Genomic DNA, 13,311 nt, shown 5'->3' on the forward strand with positions numbered 1-13,311 from the left:
TAAACCGCTTATTGGTCTGTATAAAACGAATTTTCCTCAGTTGCTTTTGCTAATGCAATTTGTTTACGTTAGATTCTACGAAATATAACTTATTCGATCACATTTTCCGTTAAGTGTAGCCAACAAAAAAGCAGTTAGGGGTAATTTCCTTGTAAATCTGCAGCCAATCAATAGTATAATCTTAATAGATTTTATCAGTCCTATCTTGGTTTGCCTACTACTATGCACCAGAAATTTCCTCAGTGTTAAGTTAAATGCTGACTTTGCCAGTAATAAAATAAAATATATATATATCCTGGTTCGAATCCCGGTTACACTAAACATGCTCGCCCTTTCAGCCCTAGGGTCGTTATTATGTGACCGTCAATCCATGTGTTTGGTTAAAGAGTAACTGTCTAGGCCATGGATTTGTTGCCTCTGAACAGCAGTTCAAAATTAGGAATGACAGTACTCGAACCTTGGCTCTCTGACATAATCATTCGTCTCTTGTTTAGCACAAGGTTTCGTTCAGACATAGTTGAGCTTAGGCCTTAACACACTCACAGAAACAAAACCAATTGTGTTTGGTAGTTTCACAATCACACAAATGTTTGATGCGCTGGATAACAAATGATATAAAGGTAAATATGTTTACACTTCCTGTACTTTTCTATTAAAAAAATCCTCACAGTAAGATTTATGTTATCTAGTTTCAATAGTGTGGATAGTTTATATTTATATATATAAGTAAATTATTATTTATATATTTATTTGTGCCTTTAGAGACAAATCTGTAAAATGCTATCGAGCCTCACGTTTTTGAGTTATAAGTTTGACCAAATAGGTTTATTTTTATATACATTGGCCAGGTGGGTTAAGGCGTGTGACTCGTAATCCGAGGGTCGCGGGTTCGAATCCCCGTCGCACCAAACATGCTCGCCCTTTCAGCCCTTGGGGCGTAATAATGTGACGGTAAATCCTACTATTCGTTGGTAAAAGAGTATCCTAAAACTTGGCGGTGGGTGGTGATGACTAGCTGCCTTCCCTCTGGTCTTACGCTGCTAAATTAGGGACGGCTAGCGCAGATAGCCCTCGTGTAGCTTTGCTCAAATGAAAAAAACAAACAAGTTATTATATATATTTCAACTTGTACATTTGTAAAATTTTAGTTTTTATACATCCTGATGTCCCCAGCGGTAAAAATATGAACTTTACAGCATTAAATTCAGAGTTATGTTCCCTCAACTGACAGAGTGCAGATAGCCTAGTGTGTGGTTTCGATATACTGTCTGCTGTAGATGCAAAACGTTACATTTAGATATTTTGATTGTTTTAGTGCATGGGTTATTCCTGGTATCTGTGTTGTGACTTGCAACTGTTTCTGCTCAGTATCTTCGTGATAATTCCTCTACTCAGGTACGTATAAATTCTATTATTATCTTAACTGTGTTTTATTAGCGCCAGATAAACCAAATAAACGTTATCTCTTACTTTTTACGATATTTAGTTCGAAAGAAGACGTTAAATTGATAAATCTTGATATATTTTTATATTTTGTCGTAAGCGCCACCTAGCTTATTTCACGAGTTTGTTTTAAAATTTGTTACTTATAATTCCAATGAATAAATAATATGTGGATCATAAACTTACCGTATTATTGTTGCTGTTTGTAAAAACAAAACTTTATTTTTTTTTCTGATAAAAATATGATATATTCAAAATTGTTCTCAGCGTTTCTCGTTCGTTTTTCTACATAATTTCGTCAAATAAATATTGCATTTCGGGTAAAACGTAAACTTTCTCATTACAAGAGCAGTTGTTCTTTTTTTAGGCTTAACATAACCGTTATCCAGTATAAACAAACGTTCGCTGTATTTTTGTAGGAACAAACTGGTCATTGCAGTCTGTGTAAACTTTGGCCTCATCTTGTTATCAGTACTGTCCATAGCTCTGATAACGTACTTTAAAGACTTTCCACCAGTACAGCTGCTAATAAATCCTGATCTGAGGTAACATGTTTGAAAATATTCATATAGGTTAAGTAATAAAGTGTTGTAAAAAGTTAAATACAGACCTTTTCTGTTTTCTAAGTACCACAAATTTGTCACGAGAGTAAAACGGACATAATAATATGTCTTGTGTTACCCAGCCAGCAAAACGAAATTGTTCAAGTTCTCTATTCCAAACCATACACACACCTTGGCCCTTATGCTGTTGGTATGCTACTTGGTTACGTTTCCTGGAAGAGACGCCACCTGGTGTTGCCAAAGGTAAGGTTCGTATTGTGAGAAGTGGGTACTTTCATCGTGTTACGTGCAATAAATAGAAATAAAATGTGTTTTCATAAAAAAAATAACGTCCAGTTTAACAATATACCAATTCTTGTCAATTTTGTGAAGTTTTAATAATCAAAATATGCGTATATGATATTTATTTATGTTTTTTCTGAGAAGATAGCGTACTTGTGTACATAATGCAGAAAGAGCAAATTGCTTTAGTGAACGTAAAAGTGTTATATTTCGTATTAAATAATTGATGAAGAATAGCATTTTGATGCGAGATTGGCCCTCTGGTTTTTGAAACCTGAACTACATTTTATGTAACAAACAGCACACGGAAAGACTCCGAAATTAGAACCGCTGACGGAAGGGAGGTTAATCGTTCAGCAGCATCCATCGTCTACATGGTTACTGTAAATGAATAGCGTCATTCATACTTACTTTTCTAACGCAACCACAACTAGACCGTTGGGGCTCGACCCTTGAACCTTCTGATCCACACATTAACTTCTAAAACCACGCACAGTTTTCAATGCCTTGGTTCCCGATGGTGAATACAGCATATACGGATTCTCTGACTTAAATGCACTGGATTGTGGGCCCGACATGGCCAAGTGATTAAGGCACTCGACTCGTAATTCGAGGGTCGCGGATTCGAATCCCCGTCACACCAAACATGCTCGCCAATTCAACCATGGGGGCGTTATAATGTAACGATCAATCCCACTATTCGTTGGTATAAGACTAGCCCAAGAATTAGTGGTGAGTGGTGATGACTAGCTGCCTTCCGTCTAGTCTTACAGTACTAAATTAGGGACGGCTAGCGTAGATAGCTCTCGTGTAGCTTTGCGCGAAGTTTAAAACAAACCAACTATATTTTTGTAGAAAAAACAACAGAAAACTCTACCTAGTGGTTCCAAGTTTTTATGTCACACAGTTAGTTCTTGGAGAGTTATAGAAGAACATGTAATTAAAATGAACACAGTGCAACCTCTTTCCTCAGGTATTATCCAATTAAACAAACAATCAAGTGTACATCTGTTTGTGCTACGTTACTGTTCCTAATAGGTCATCTTGTATTAGAGCAGTCGGTTTCCAAAGTAAACACAAGAACAAAGCACACTTCTTTTGTTTAATTATTCAATTAAAGTTGTCTTTAACTAAAATAATAATAGTTCAGCACAGAGCTGTACGGTGCTATATGTGTGCTGTACCTACCGAAACCAGGATTTCAATGGTATAAACCTCCAGTACAGGATGGTGGTGGTTAACATGGTATTTAAACTTTCAACAAAAAGCTTTGTAAAAACCACGCTGGTCTTCACTTAGCATTTTTTTTCTTTACATGTAAATATTTTTACAGTACGTTTTGGTGTTGGGATGGTTGTTGGCAGCTGCCTGTAATCTGGCTGTTGTATACGGAGTTTACCCTTGGAACAACGGGACTGAACCTACCCTACCTTTAACAATATTCTATGCTGCCACACATCGTACAGCCTGGACGTTAGGGGTTGCCTGGGTAACGATGGTCTGCATTATTGGACAAGGAGGTTAGAGATGTGACATGTATGAATGTGTAACAAGTTGTTTAACAGTATTACATAAGTGGTATGGATACGTAATGTGGTCCAAGTCTAAAATAACTAATGAAGAATATCCATTGGAGGACTAAATGTTTAGCAATGTATGTTACAAGTGTTAATAAGTGAACTGTTATAAAGCAAATATAACGTTTGTAAGAAGTCTTAGCGTGAAGATAAATAAATAGGGCAGGATGTGTGTGTTTTTTTAGCCACACTGGGCTATTTGCTAAGCCCAACCGAGGGGAATTGAACCACTGATTTTAGCGTTGTAAGTCCGTCGACTTACGGCTGTACTAGCGGGGGGCTAGGAGAGGATATTACGATGTTTGAATAATAAACCAAAGACGAATTATATATACAGTTAAAAGGATGCATTTTGTATTTTACAAAGATAATAAATGATGTATTATTATTTTCATGTCGGGAAACGAACACAGGAAATTATTACTATCTAATAATTAGGACAAAACATGTTAGTTTCTTTATAAATAAATGTTAAAATATTCATAGAAATGTTAAAATGTTTTATTTCTATTAGGTATCGTGAACAACATTCTGTCTTGGAAGTGTTTGGTCCCGTTAAGCCGGGTAACATTGGAGGTCTACCTTCTTCACCCATTGTTGCAGTGGTTGTACGTTGCTTCACTTCATGACAGGATCTATATAAGCCATTATAACGCTGTAAGTGTCTTTCGATGACAGTAAGGTAGTCATATAATGACATATTAACGTTTCGAGTGTTTCTTATGTGAAACCTTAGAGACAAGATTGTTTAATGTTTTATCACGTTTTCTGCTATACTCTAACTGTTTTCCTTCTGTAAAACGTATTCGTGGCTGTAGACCTGTATGGACTACCTTGCTTATCAGCAAGTAAATCTATTAAACAGACAAAAAAAATACGACACAAAGTTACTGATATGTAATGGATCTGTTTTATTCGAGACAGAAATGCGGTTAGAATGACATCTGAAGTCCAGACCTTTGTGAATGTAGCCCACACATTGACGTCAGTAGAAGCTGGTATCTCTTGATAACGTGTAATGTTTGACAACCGATGACAAGTGTAATCATGTCTTCATCTTCGAGTTGCTCTTTTATGTCTCAAATTGAGTGCGCAACAATTTCTTCTTGCATCAATGCATGTCCCCCAGTGGCTCTGCGGTATGTCTGCGGACTTACAACGCTAGAAACTGGTATTCGACACCTGCGGTGGGCACAGCATAGATAATCCATTGCACAGCTTTGTTCTTAATTTCAAACAAATTCTTGCATCAGAAGTCTGCTCTGTCTGGCAAGCTGACCATTTACTCGTGAGTTGTGATGTATCGACCAGCTAAGACTTTGGATGCCACCAGATGGGATCGTTCAAGTTGCCTAAAGGGCATCTCGTGCCATAACGGAAAAAAAAAATCGGATTTTATTGTGGTTTTCAGACAGTTTAGGAAAACTTCTTCGAAGGATATTCATCAAACCCATCTGTGTTTATTTTCAAGAACTGTGTAAATGTAAACACACAAAAAGAACTTACAATGTCCTAAAAGGCAGAAGAACGTAATAACATCTGCAAGGCTTGCCATCTTTGACGTTGAGAAGTAGCAGCCATTTTGATATGGGTTATTTTTCACATTTCGTTATGTTGGTTTTGAGTGACCAGTTCAAAACCTGTTACTTTCCAACGTGAAACAAACTGGATTCAAACTGGATTGCCACCATAATAACTGTGGACATCGGTATTGCATTTGATTTAATGATTCTTTTTTTGCTGACTTTGTAGGTCATCCCATCATCTAATTAACTATGGTTAATTTTCTGAATGCTTTCGTTCGAGGCAGGACTTTTTATTTTCTGTTATCTTTCTTTTCCTTCGTTCTCTTTGGTGTTCTTAGATCCTAGCAAACTTTGTGCATCAAGAGCCACACTTTACGAAATGAACCAGTAACTTACAGAGGATGGATTCAGATTGATGACTCGTTCAACTGAGCCAGTAACCTACAGAGGATGGATCCAGATTGATGACTCGTTCAACTGAGCCAGTAACCTACAGAGGATGGATCCAGATTGATGACTCGTTCAACTGAGTCAGTAACCTACAGAGGATGGATCCAGATTGATGACTCGTACAACTGAGCCAGTAACCTACAGAGGATGGATCCAGATTGATGACTCGTTCAACTGAGCCAGTAACTTACAGAGGATGGATCTAGATTGATGACTCATACAACTGAGCCAGTAACCTACAGAGGATGGATCCAGATTGATGACTCGTTCAACTGAGCCAGTAACTTACAGAGGATGGATCTAGATTGATGACTCATACAACTGAGCCAGTAACCTACAGAGGATGGATCCAGATTGATGACTCGTACAACTGAGCCAGTAACCTACAGAGGATGGATCCAGATTGATGACTCGTTCAACTGAGCCAGTAACCTACAGAGGATGGATCCAGATTGATGATTCGTACAAATGAGCCAGGAATGCGTGGTCAAGAAAATATACTTGAAACAAGATTTAAAAGTCAAGTGATTCCCGCTTAACAAAAACGTTAAACAGGAAGCAAAGTGAATCAGAGTGAAATATTGGCGGTTTTTAGTATAAAAAAAGAAACGTATGGGAAATAGTTTATACAGAAGTTCTGGAGAACGAATGATGTGGTGAAGCCAATAGACCAGTTCTATATAGAGCGACATGCACAAAGTTTTGGCCTTGTCATAATCACATCTTGTTTATTGTTTATAACAGTACAAGGTTTGAGTGAACATTAATATGGCATGGAGTAGCTTCCCGCCTATATTAATAAAGGTAAGATTCCCAAGGAATGAGAGAATCCAAAGTTCCATGATGTTGGACAAACTTAAATCCACATTGGATTGTCATAGATGTTGTACTAGGGACAGGATAACTTGTAAAAAGAAGGAAGGAGCATGTGTGATGGTCCCGAAACAAATACGATAAGTTTTATTGTTTATAACAGTTAGTTTCTTGAGTAAGTGTTAAGGTGTTGTAACAACAAACAACGGTAGAAATTAGTTCCTATAATGCATCAGAGACGATTCTAAGAAGTTCACTGTTCTTGAGACAAGTGTACAAAGTAGGTCTTATGCCGTACTAACACACCTGAACCGGAAAAGCATAAGTCTCATTAATTAATTAACCTGTTCAGTGCCGTAGACGAGATAACTCGTCTAAGCCGATCGGTAACATAGTTCCACGGGCGAGTTAATTCGTTCTCAATAATACCTAATTTCAACGCTAGATGTCAGCACCATACATGCATTTGACCTACTTACAAACTGTTTCACTTTCGATCCAAAATGGCGACACGAAAAAAGTTACAAAATGAAGAAGCATTAGAGTTGTATTGTAGCAGCTGAAATACTTGGCATTCAACATGTTAATATTCAATTAAGTTAATTATTAAACATTGCCTTTCTGAAATTTTATAGGGAGTTGTTTAATAAATAAAGATGTTAATACTGACTTATATAGTGCTATAAAGTTATGGTCACGTGTTCTAAAACTTAGTCTCACTTATAAGTGTCCAGCGTTTTCAGGATGTTTTGTGAATATCAGATACATTTTTCATATACGATCTTTATCATTGGGAAGACGACTTATAATTTGTCACAGATGATTAATTAACATTTAAATAGAGCTGTAATTTTATTACATGTTTATTTACTTGTCATTCTATCTTTCCGAAGGTCTACGTTTACTTTGGCCACCTGGTGATAGTTTATGCCCTTTCATTTGCCTGTTGTCTGGCTTTCGAGGCACCGTTTTATCGTCTCCAAAAACTGGTTCTTAGTCGACATTATCAGAAGAATGAACAAACAAAGTGTTGATGTGTCAAACATCGATTCTTCAACAAAGTGTTACCTTACAAGATTCGAGGCTAAATCTCGAGGTGTTGGTGCATTACAAATATCGCCGCTAGGGGTTAAGGAAAACAAAATGTGTTAAAACGTAATGATATCAGTATTCTGATTTGTGATAAGCGTAAAAAATATCAGATTTTTGTTGTTGTTGCATTTTAGGGCGAAATAACTTCATTTTCACTGACGTTTTGATTTCGGATTTCATGTTGTAAATAAATGGAACATGTGAATGTTAATAAATAATGTTAAAAATTTAAGAGACGTGTTGTTCGAAACGAAATCAATAATATTTACATCGGCATCACAAAAATAAAATACAAGTTTCGATACACAGCATACTGTGACACATCTCGGTGTTTATAATAATTTTCGTTAACAACAGTCCTACATTGAGGAGAGTAAAACCGTAACTGAAACCCGGTAAGACCAACATTGTGACAAGTAGATTGGTTTGGAAACATTTCTTGAAACTATTAATATTATACAATGAGTTTAATACCACTTTAACTGTTTGAGTTACTGAAGAGTAGAAGTCACATATAGAATAATTATAAGTAATCAAAATAACAAAGATGTTGATATAGAGAGTGACTTACATAACAACGTTTAGAGTATAAGTTATTCATCAGGTGATTTATACAACAATGTTTAGAGTATAAGTTGTTCATCAGGTGATTTATTCAACAATGTTTAGAGTCTAAGTTGTTCATCAGGTGATTTATACAACAATGTTTAGAGTATAAGTTATTCATCAGGTGATTTATACAACAATGTTTAGAGTATAAGTTGTTCATCAGGTGATTTATTCAACAACGTTTAGAGTATAAGTTGTTCACCAGGTGATTTATACAACAATGTTTAGAGTATAAGTTGTTCATCAGGTGATTTATTCAACAACGTTTAGAGTATAAGTTGTTCATCAGGTGATTTATACAACAATGTTTAGAGTATAAGTTATTCATCAGGTGATTTATACAACAATGTTTAGAGTATAAGTTGTTCATCAGGTGATTTATTCAACAACGTTTAAAGTATAAGTTGTTCATCAGGTGATTTATACAACAATGTTTAGAGTATAAGTTGTTCACCAGGTGATTTATACAACAATGTTTAGGGTCTAAGTTGTTCATCAGGTGATTTATACAACAATGTTTAGAGTATAAGTTATTCATCAGGTGATTTATACAACAATGTTTAGAGTATAAGTTGTTCATCAGGTGATTTATTCAACAACGTTTAGAGTATAAGTTGTTCATCAGGTGATTTATACAACAATGTTTAGAGTATAAGTTGTTCATCAGGTGATTTATACAACAACGTTTAGAGTCTAAGTTGTTCATCAGGTGATTTATTCAACAACGTTTAGAGTCTTAGTTGTTCATCAGGTGATTTATACAACAATGTTTAGAGTATAAGTTATTCATCAGGTGATTTATACAACAATGTTTAGAGTATAAGTTATTCATCAGGTGATTTATACAACAATGTTTAGACTCTAGGTTGTTCATCAGGTGATTTATACAACAACGTTTAGAGTATAAGTTGTTCACCAGGTGATTTATACAACAACGTTTAGAGTATAAGTTGTTCACCAGGTGATTTATACAACAACGTTTAGAGTATAAGTTGTTCATCAGGTGATTTATACAACAATGTTTAGAGTATAAGTTATTCATCAGGTGATTTATACAACAATGTTTAGAGTATAAGTTATTCATCAGGTGATTTATACAACAATGTTTAGAGTATAAGTTGTTCATCAGGTGATTTATACAACAACGTTTAGAGTCTTAGTTGTTCATCAGGTGATTTATTCAACAATGTTTAGAGTATAAGTTGTTCATCAGGTGATTTATACAACAATGTTTAGAGTATAAGTTGTTCATCAGGTGATTTATACAACAACGTTTAGAGTCTTAGTTGTTCATCAGGTGATTTATTCAACAATGTTTAGAGTCTAAGTTGTTCATCAGGTGATTTATACAACAACGTTTAGAGTATAAGTTATTCATCAGGTGATTTATACAACAATGTTTAGACTCTAGGTTGTTCATCAGGTGATTTATACAACAATGTTTAGAGTATAAGTTATTCATCAGGTGATTTATACAACAATGTTTAGAGTATAAGTTGTTCATCAGGTGATTTATTCAACAACGTTTAGAGTATAAGTTGTTCACCAGGTGATTTATACAACAATGTTTAGAGTATAAGTTGTTCATCAGGTGATTTATTCAACAATGTTTAGAGTCTAAGTTGTTCATCAGGTGATTTATACAACAATGTTTAGAGTATAAGTTGTTCATCAGGTGATTTATACAACAATGTTTAGAGTATAAGTTGTTCATCAGGTGATTTATTCAACAACGTTTAAAGTATAAGTTGTTCATCAGGTGATTTATACAACAATGTTTAGAGTCTTAGTTGTTCATCAGGTGATTTATACAACAACGTTTATTTCTTCGTGGAACAATCTTAATGATTGGCGAATGTGCAACAACATAAACAAGTGTTTAAAATAATCGTCGTAATGGTTTATTCTTTCATGGAACAATTTTAATGATTGGCGAATGTGCAATAACATAAACAAGTGTTTAAAATAATCGTCGTACTGGTTTATTCTTTCATGGAACAATTTTAATGATTGACGAATGTGCAATAACATAAAGAAATGTTTAAAATAATCATCGTACTGGTTTATTCTTTCAAGAAACAATTTTAATGATTGGCGAATGTGCAATAACATAAACAAGTGTTTAAAATAATAGTCATACTGGTTTATTTTTTCATGGAACAGTTTTAATATTTGACGAATGTGCAATAACATAATCAAGTGTTTAAAATAATCGTTGTACTGGTTTATTCTTTTATGGAACAATCTTAATGACTGGCGAATGTGCAATAACATAAACAAGTGTTTAAAATAATCGTTGTACTGCTTTATTCTTTCATGGAACGATCTTAATGATTGGCGAATGTGCAATAACATAAACAAGTGTTTAAAATAATCGTCGTACTTGTTTATTCTTTCATGGAACAATTTTAATGATTGACGAATGTGCAATAACATAAACAAATATTTAAAATAATCGTTGTACTGGTTTATTCTTTCATGGAACAATTTTAATGATTGGCGAATGTGCAATAACATAAAGAAATGTTTAAAATAATCGTTGTACTGGTTTATTCTTTTATGGAACGATCTTAATGATTGGTGAATGCGCAATAACATAAACAAGTGTTTAAAATAATCGTCGTACTGGTTTATTCTTTTATGGAACAATTTTAATTATTAGCGAATGTGCAATAACATAAGGAAATGTTTAAAATAATGGTCGTACTGGTTTATTCTTTCATGGAACAATTTTATTGATTGGTGAATGTGCAATAACGTAAACAAGTGTTTAAAATAATCGTTGTACTGGTTTATTCTTTTATGGAACAATTTTAATGATTTGCGAATGTGCAATAACATAAAGAAATGTTTAAAATAATCGTCGTACTGGTTTATTCTTTCATGGAACAATTTTAATGATTGGCGAATGTGCAATAACGTAAACAAATGTTTAAAATAATCGTCGTACTGGTTTATTCTTTCATGGAACAATTTTAATGATTGGCGAATGTGCAATAACATAAACAAGTGTTTAAAATAATAATCATAGTGGTTTATTTTTTCATGGAACAGTTTTAATAATTGACGAATGTGCAATAACATAATCAAGTGTTTAAAGTAATCGTTGTACTGGTTTATTCTTTTATGGAACGATCTTAATGATTGGTGAATGCGCAATAACATAAACAAGTGTTTAAAATTATCGTCGTACTGGTTTATTCTTTTTTTCTGGAACAATTTTAATTATAAGCGAATGTGCAATAACATAAGGAAATGTTTAAAATAATGGTCGTACTGGTTTATTCTTTCATGGAACAATTTTATTGATTGGTGAATGTGCAATAACGTAAACAAGTGTTTAAAATAATCGTCGTACTGGTTTATTCTTTCATGGAACAATTTTAATGATTGGCGAATGTGCAATAACGTAAACAAATGTTTAAAATAATCGTCGTACTGGTTTATTCTTTCATGGAACAATTTTATTGATTGGTGAATGTGCAATAACATAAACAAGTGTTTAAAATAATCATCGTACTGGTTTATTCTTTCATGGAATGATCTTAATGATTGGCGAATGTGCAATAACATAAACAAGTGTTTAAAATAATCGTCGTACTGGTTTGTTCTTTCATGGAATGGATCTTAATGATTGGCGAATGTGCAATAACATAAACAAGTGTTTAAAATAATCGTCGTACTGGTTTATTCTTTCATGGAACAATTTTAATAATTGGCGAATGTGCAATAACATAAAGAAATGTTTAAAATAATCATCGTACTGGTTTATTCTTTCAAGAAACAATTTTAATTATTGGCGAATGTGCAATAACATAAACAAGTGTTTAAAATAATAGTCATACTGGTTTATTTTTTCATGGAACAGTTTTAATAATTGACGAATGTGCAATAACATAATCAAGTGTTTAAAATAATCGTTGTACTGGTTTATTCTTTTATGGAACGATCTTAATGATTGGCAAATGTGCACTAACATAAACAAGAGTTTAAAATAATCGTCGTACTGGTTAATTCTTTTATGGAACAATCTTAATGACTGGCGAATGTGCAATAACATAAACAAGTGTTTAAAATAATCGTTGTACTGCTTTATTCTTTCATGGAACGATCTTAATGATTGGCGAATGTGCAATAACATAAACAAGTGTTTAAAATAATCGTCGTACTTGTTTATTCTTTCATGGAACAATTTTAATGATTGACGAATGTGCAATAACATAAACAAATATTTAAAATAATCGTTGTACTGGTTTATTCTTTCATGGAACAATTTTAATGATTGGCGAATGTGCAATAACATAAAGAAATGTTTAAAATAATCGTTGTACTGGTTTATTCTTTTATGGAACGATCTTAATGATTGGTGAATGCGCAATAACATAAACAAGTGTTTAAAATAATCGTCGTACTGGTTTATTCTTTTATGGAACAATTTTAATTAGTAGCGAATGTGCAATAACATAAGGAAATGTTTAAAATAATGGTCGTACTGGTTTATTCTTTCATGGAACAATTTTATTGATTGGTGAATGTGCAATAACGTAAACAAGTGTTTAAAATAATCGTTGTACTGGTTTATTCTTTTATGGAACAATTTTAATGATTTGCGAATGTGCAATAACATAAAGAAATGTTTAAAATAATAGTGATACTGGTTTATTCTTTCATGAAACAATTTTAATGATTGGCGAATGTGCAATAACGTAAACAAATGTTTAAAATAATCGTCGTACTGGTTTATTCTTCCATGGAACAATTTTAATGATTGGCGAATGTGCAATAACATAAACAAGTGTTTAAAATAATAATCATAGTGGTTTATTTTTTCATGGAACAGTTTTAACAATTGACGAATGTGCAATAACATAATCAAGTGTTTAAAGTAATCGTTGTACTGGTTTATTCTTTTATGGAACGATCTTAATGATTGGTGAATGCGCAATAACATAAACA

General features: G+C 33.6%; 1 protein-coding gene across 1 annotated transcript in view; it reads left to right on the forward strand.

The window, feature by feature from the left end:
* Positions 1-7,978, forward strand: part of LOC143228824 (nose resistant to fluoxetine protein 6-like) — a 29,581-nt gene extending 21,603 nt beyond the window's left edge. The window contains exons 10-15 of the mRNA XM_076460200.1: positions 1,316-1,395; positions 1,863-1,988; positions 2,129-2,249; positions 3,622-3,808; positions 4,380-4,522; positions 7,548-7,978. Coding sequence (XP_076316315.1) covers positions 1,316-1,395; positions 1,863-1,988; positions 2,129-2,249; positions 3,622-3,808; positions 4,380-4,522; positions 7,548-7,688 — 798 coding nt within the window. The 3' untranslated portion in view covers positions 7,689-7,978. The remainder of the gene's footprint in view (positions 1-1,315; positions 1,396-1,862; positions 1,989-2,128; positions 2,250-3,621; positions 3,809-4,379; positions 4,523-7,547) is intronic.
* The last annotated feature ends 5,333 nt before the right edge of the window (positions 7,979-13,311 follow it).

The sequence above is a fragment of the Tachypleus tridentatus genome, chromosome 10 (genome assembly GCF_004210375.1).
Source record: "Tachypleus tridentatus isolate NWPU-2018 chromosome 10, ASM421037v1, whole genome shotgun sequence".
Taxonomy (NCBI): Eukaryota; Metazoa; Arthropoda; class Merostomata; order Xiphosura; family Limulidae; genus Tachypleus; species Tachypleus tridentatus.